The sequence below is a fragment of the Agrilus planipennis genome, unplaced genomic scaffold (genome assembly GCF_000699045.2).
Source record: "Agrilus planipennis isolate EAB-ADULT unplaced genomic scaffold, Apla_2.0 scaffold48, whole genome shotgun sequence".
NCBI classification, from domain to species: Eukaryota; Metazoa; Arthropoda; class Insecta; order Coleoptera; family Buprestidae; genus Agrilus; species Agrilus planipennis.
The window spans coordinates 1266161-1272284 of record NW_020438937.1 but is presented as its reverse complement, the minus strand read 5'-3'; the positions used below and the strand labels follow the sequence as shown (position 1 = coordinate 1272284).

Genomic DNA, 6124 nt, shown 5'->3' with positions numbered 1-6124 from the left:
AATATTAAGAGAAATAAATAATTGTGTGAATTTAAATAATGCAGTATTCCTCTATGAGCTTTCAGAATATATCAGAAAGATTGCATTTTTGAATGTGCTATTAATTTATTCTTTAATAGAAGTTAATTAATTTGAGCACGAATTAATTTCTAGCATTTGACAATTAATAATTCTTGAGAAGTTAATTTGGGTATTATTATTTAAAAAATTTTAGCTTTTCGTAAAAAAAAGATTGTTTTAAATTTTGGTTTTGTAAGCACCTAACTAGTTTAAGTAGACACACGGTATCAATTAGTTGATGTATCACTTAGTACTGTTTCTGTTATGGGAAATTAGCCTGTCGGTTTCTTTTTCCAAATAAACATCCTAATAGGATTAAACATAATTTGTTTAATTGCGTATCTAATGTGTAATAAAGGATGTGGGTAATTTTTTAACAGCGCATACTAAAAGCCTTCGTAAAAGCCAATTATATTTAGGGTCAAATTGAAATCAGTGCAACACTCTTCCTTAACAATGATGTTCATTTTTAAAAAATTTATTGTAATCGTTATTCTGTTGGCATTTGCTTGTATTAACGGAAGCTGTGAATCCGAAAATATAACGTTTCACAAGTCGTTTAACTCTTCTTCAGATGATAAAGGACAATACGAAGAGGTTTTGAATCTAGAAAAACGAGTGAGATCACTGGAACAACCAGGTAAAATAAGATAATATTACTAAATGTTAACATAAAACTGATTTTGTGTTTGAAAAATATTTTTTTGAAGTGAAACTTCTTTACGCACGGTGGGGTAAGTTCGTTTCATGCGAGTTGCTATGTAACGAAATCATGCAACGCATTTCCCCCGCTGTCTGTCTCTATGTATGCTTAGATCTTTAAAACTGCGCAACGGATTTTAATGCGTTTTTTTTTAATAGATAGAGTAATTCAAGAGGAAGGTTTATATGTATAATACATGCATAATATAGTAGAGAAACACTGATAATTTTAGAGGTTTGTAATGTGATGTCGTAAATAAACAAATTTTTTTGCGCTTACATTGCAAACGCTGGCTGAACCCTACGAGATAGATCAAAATAATATACTACAGTATTGTACACCTTAAAAAGGTCTACAAAAAAGTCCGGGATGGTATATGTCTATCTCTTAGGGATAACCCACAATAACCATTTTTTATCCTTTACTTTTTACGAGAAATAATGGCTTATTTACGAAGCGATTTTAAGCAATACAGCATTAATCCTTATCCAATTAAGTACTTTTAAATACATTGTGCATTTAATATAGATCAATATGGCCCTTTACAGCATGTAATTTAAATGAATATTTTCGAATATATTACAGACTTAAAATGCAGGGACATAGCGGTTGCGGCGGTACCGACCGGTTTGTATTGTCTAATGACAAAAAAGCTGTGATTGTTGTATATAAAGACATTCTATAGTATATTTACTATCAGCATTGCACCCGTGCGAAGCATAGTGTACAAATAATACCATTAACCGATTCCTTAACCCCTACCCCGGTATGTTTGTGTGTTTGAAGAAGTTTCATTTCAGTAGCTGTTCATCATGTTGTATAATTGCACGTTGTATTTTTTTTTTTATTTTATGGGGTAGTTTGGCAAATTTCGGATGATAGAAACCGATGGGTTCAATGTTTGGAAGGCCCATGCAAATGTAGACCGGAAATGAAAAGTCTCAGTTGCTGGCAGCTGGAACTTCCTGACTTACCATTTGGTCAAATTGTACCGCATGACGTACAAATGATGTGAGCTCAATACATTTAACTTTTTGCACACAATTGCATTTTAAATTTTCATTTATTTACGAGTATATTGATGTAATGTAAGCAATTTTACTTTCGCAATTAAGATATACGGGTGATATGCCTTTAAACACTTTAGATTTATTTTTGATGAGTTTTGCTATACCTGTAATACTAATTTCCAAATATATAATGAAAAAGTCTTGGTAAAAATATCTCATTAACTGCTAAAATAGCTGCATGAATAACCACAGGCTAAATAAAAAGTTTAAGAAGTATTTTTGTGACATAAATTTTTAGTGATCTTGCCATGAACCAATTGACCACTCTCAACAAAGAGGCTTTTAAGGCATTGCCTCGTTTGATTGAAATAGATTTGTTCGATAATCAAATTGACTATTTACCCGCTGGAACTTTTAACCAGTTATATAACCTTCAGTATCTGTAAGTTTCCATTTCCATTAAACATACATTGAAACGAATCAAGCCTAATTAGGGTTGGTATTGATTTGATATCAATAAAAACTTTATTCGGTTTCATCCCTTCCAATATTTCATTTAAATTTCCACAACATTTTATAATTGCATTATACGTAATAAGTGATTTCCAGGAGAATGCATAAAAATAATATGAAACGTTTGCCCAATCAAATATTTTCGGCGTTGCAAAAACTGAAAAATATTGATTTGTCCAATAATAATATCGAAGTTCTATCTGAAAAACTTTTTAAATCGTGCCTAAATTTGGTTGTACTTCATCTGTCGGGAAACAATTTGGAGTCAGTACCTGAAAATATCTTTAACAATTTACTCAAACTCGAAGATTTAGACCTAAACGAAAATAAACTGCAAAATATTTCTGTATCAACTTTTAAGAATTTGAGAAATCTCAAGCGGTTGAAACTGGGCCAGAATTACCTCTCTGAACTACCGACAGGTATAGTACTCGTTATGAAACGTTTAGATATAAATAACCTTATGTTCATGACATGCTTTCCAGGTGTATTTAAGGGTTTGCAACAATTAATTTATCTAAACTTAAGAAAAAATAGTATTACATATGTTAATTCAATGCTATTTTTACATTTGAGCAACCTGAGGGTTTTGGATTTATCAGGAAATGATATACAACAGGTTTGTAAAATATTTAATAACTAAAATTATGCCGTGTTTTAAATCTTAATACTAATTCGTTCAAAAATTTTCTTACAAACTAATTTACTCCATAGTTACTTTGGAAGTTTTCCAAAGTAAGTGAATTTTTAGAACTTAATGTGGGTAATTATTTTAAATTTACACTTCAAATGCCCATTGGTAAGTACGATGCTCGTATAATCTTTTAGATTGATTTAAATGCGTTTGTAACGTTGGTCAATATCAAGGAACTTCATTTGGAGCAAAATTACATTTCGGAAATACCCGAAGGTTTATTTAGAAAGAACGAAAATTTGGATAAACTTTTTCTATTTTCGAACAATCTCGAAACTTTGATGAGACGAAGCTTTTTGGGACTGAAGAAAGTGTCTCTGTTGCTACTTAATAATAATTTATTAAAGGATTTTCATTCAGAAACGTTTCGATTTGTTCCAAATCTTCAAAAACTGTAAGTAACCAAATGTATTAATTTTAATTGATAATGTGCGCTTACTTTGAAAGAAACTGCTTAATATAATTATTGCAGACATTTAGATGGTAACAAATTGCAATATTTACCCTCTAGAAGCCTCGATGGTCTAATACATTTGATATCAATTCGTCTAGCAAAGAATCCGTGGCATTGTGATTGTACTATATTGTATTTAGCAGAGTAAGTATTTTTCATCCCCGCACTTCTGTAGCGAACCATAAACACTTACACTTATTATAGTTTTGGTCTGTGTGTTTATCCATTCCTTCGACTATCTGTCTATGTTAAAACCTTTGCATAGTTGAGACATTCAAAATTGACATAGTTTGCAATAAAACTATCTCATTTAATTTCTTCTTTCAACTTACTAACTAGACTAGAGCGGTTGCTAACAGAATGCCTACTTTTACTCACAACAGAAGTTATAGGGGATGTCCTAAACATCGAAAAGAGATGCTAGGTAGGACTTGCAGCGTGCACTAAAAAAGAAAAAAGAATAACATTACACCAATTGATATATAACAGAAAGAGATGCAGACAAGCAGAATTTGAGCATGTTTAGGACTTTAAAGAAAGTTCAACATTCTCAGGAAATTAGGAAGTCAAAGACGCTTGTTTAAAGATATAATTCCAACCAGACAGTTTAAAGGCGACCCTGATCTTTTGCGTACCTAAGCAACCTCTAACCGCTGCACCCCTTACTATTATTCAGTGATCTATTTCCACTTTGCCTATATTACCCACGAAGCATTTTCTAACTTAAGACGTGCGTGTTCAAAACGCAGTAAATGACTGCAGTCCTAACGATGTACTAGTCCTACTACTCGGGCTATTCGTCCGCCCTACACTCTAATGCAAAGCTGGACTGTAAGGTGGAAAGCCCTCTTCAGTCTCCATTTAGTAATCGTTAGAATAGATGAGACGGAAGAAATGAACACAGAAGAGGAGTGAAATGTCATCTGTGAATTTGTGATTTCATTTAGGGGGTTTTAAGATAGATTTTTTGAAAATGGTGTGATTTTTCTAGAAAACCTGTGATGTTTAATATAGATGTAGAACCGTGTAACATTATTTACACAATACTTTCAATGTTTCAAAATTTACATATAAATCATATGACCGGAATCGGCTTGTCGACTTTGTACGTGTCTCAAATTAAGGAATGATTTTTAATATTTTACACATTTGAGTCGGTTAAATGTATTCCCTATCGGTATAAATATCTACTTCTCTAATTTTCTTTTCCTTGTTGTATTTTGCATGGCGATTGTATTTTACTATTAATTTAGATCATTTACTTCATGTTGTTTTACGCATGTGGATTTAATAAAATCGTCAAGAGAACGATTAATATTTATGTCTTCCCTAGGTGGGTTTCTGATAATAAACAAAAACTGTGGGATTCACAACCACTTTGTAGAAGTCCAAATAAATTTGGTGGAATTGCGTTGATGGAAATGGATTTCAATGTGCTGTGTGATGGCCATTGGGCTAGTCGATTTCACCTTTCAGCAAGGCTCCCCATACGGCCTGTAGTATTTCCACCACCGAAGACAAACTTAACAACGTTTAAAGAAATAATGACATTGTAATTTTATAAAGGTTTATATCTCTTATCTTCATGTGAAACAACGAATGTTTACTTTCTTCTTTGAATTGACCACTAGCGGAAACAAATACGTANATGCTTACTTACAATTAGATTGCTATAATTATTAAATACTTAAATTTGATACTGCTTTATGACATTTGTTCAGTTTATCCTTAAAAATAATTTGTTTATAAGTAAAACTACTTTTAAAAACTAAAAGTTTACGGTGACTTTTAATATCAAAATGTTGCTGATAATGAACTATCTTATTTCTTTCAAATTATTACGTAATGAAAACATCATTAGATGTCCCCAAAGTTAATGTGATTAGGGAATTGTTTTCAGGATCCTACAGGCAGCTGATAATGATTCTTGTAATCTGTGTAGCTTTAGAACTGTATAAATCAAATTTTGTACGTAAATATTGCATATAGGGCATACTTTTATATGCACTTACTAACAAAAATATTTTTTTACGTTTTGTAATGTTCTTGGCTTTTTGTAAAATAGGGATGAAAAAGTTTATTGCGTACTTATCGCAAAAAGTAGGGCTTTTGTTTTCAAAATGTTAACCGATGTACTTATTTAACTATTTAAAAAAATACTTTTTAATACCTCTTTGCATGCGTTTAGCTGTTGAGCATCAGCAAAGCGTGGTACATAGGAGAAGTGTCTGGCTAATGCACGAAAATCTTCGTCTTCTTCATATTTTGTACATTTGGGAATTTCAACGCAGTAAGCTCCGGGACCAGGGACGTTACTATCATACTTTTCCCCTCGTTTCGCTGACCTACACGACCAGCGGCACCCTTTGTATCTTCTAGTTGTACACGATATTTCTCCCTATGGAAATAATTATCATTATGACTCAAACGTTTCTAAATTTTTATCTTCTACTGCCTCCCACCATCCACGTTTGCAACCGTAGGGACACATTTACAATTACAAAAAGAAACTATAGGGTTGTTCGGAAAGTCATTTCGTTTTTTCCCGACAGAGGATTTAATTGTATTCTTTTGCACCCAACTTCACATTTAAGCCGTATAATTTTTATATGCTTTGAGAGCTCATATAGCAAGGCTTGTGTGTGAAAAATTCCAATTAATTCTACGCAGTAGTTTTTGGTTGGTGCCCT

General features: G+C 32.2%; 1 protein-coding gene across 1 annotated transcript; it reads left to right on the top strand.

The window, feature by feature from the left end:
• The first annotated feature begins 200 nt into the window (after positions 1-200).
• Positions 201-5075, top strand: LOC108732513 (leucine-rich repeat-containing protein 15-like). Its single transcript, XM_018463368.2, has 8 exons — positions 201-700; positions 1624-1774; positions 2072-2215; positions 2383-2708; positions 2772-2905; positions 3115-3374; positions 3453-3578; positions 4768-5075. The coding sequence occupies exons 1-8, from the start codon at positions 517-519 to the stop codon at positions 4988-4990; spliced, it is 1548 nt and encodes a 515-aa protein (XP_018318870.1). The 5' UTR covers positions 201-516; the 3' UTR covers positions 4991-5075.
• The last annotated feature ends 1049 nt before the right edge of the window (positions 5076-6124 follow it).

Bases quoted from the DNA above. Each gene is read 5' to 3' on its own strand.
- LOC108732513 (XM_018463368.2), top strand. From the start codon at position 517: ATGATGTTCATTTTTAAAAAATTTATTGTAATCGTTATTCTGTTGGCA. The intron at 1,775-2,071 runs GTGAGCTCAATA...ATAAATTTTTAG, and splicing joins CCGCATGACGTACAAATGAT to TGATCTTGCCATGAACCAAT. The intron at 2,709-2,771 runs GTATAGTACTCG...CATGCTTTCCAG, and splicing joins CCTCTCTGAACTACCGACAG to GTGTATTTAAGGGTTTGCAA.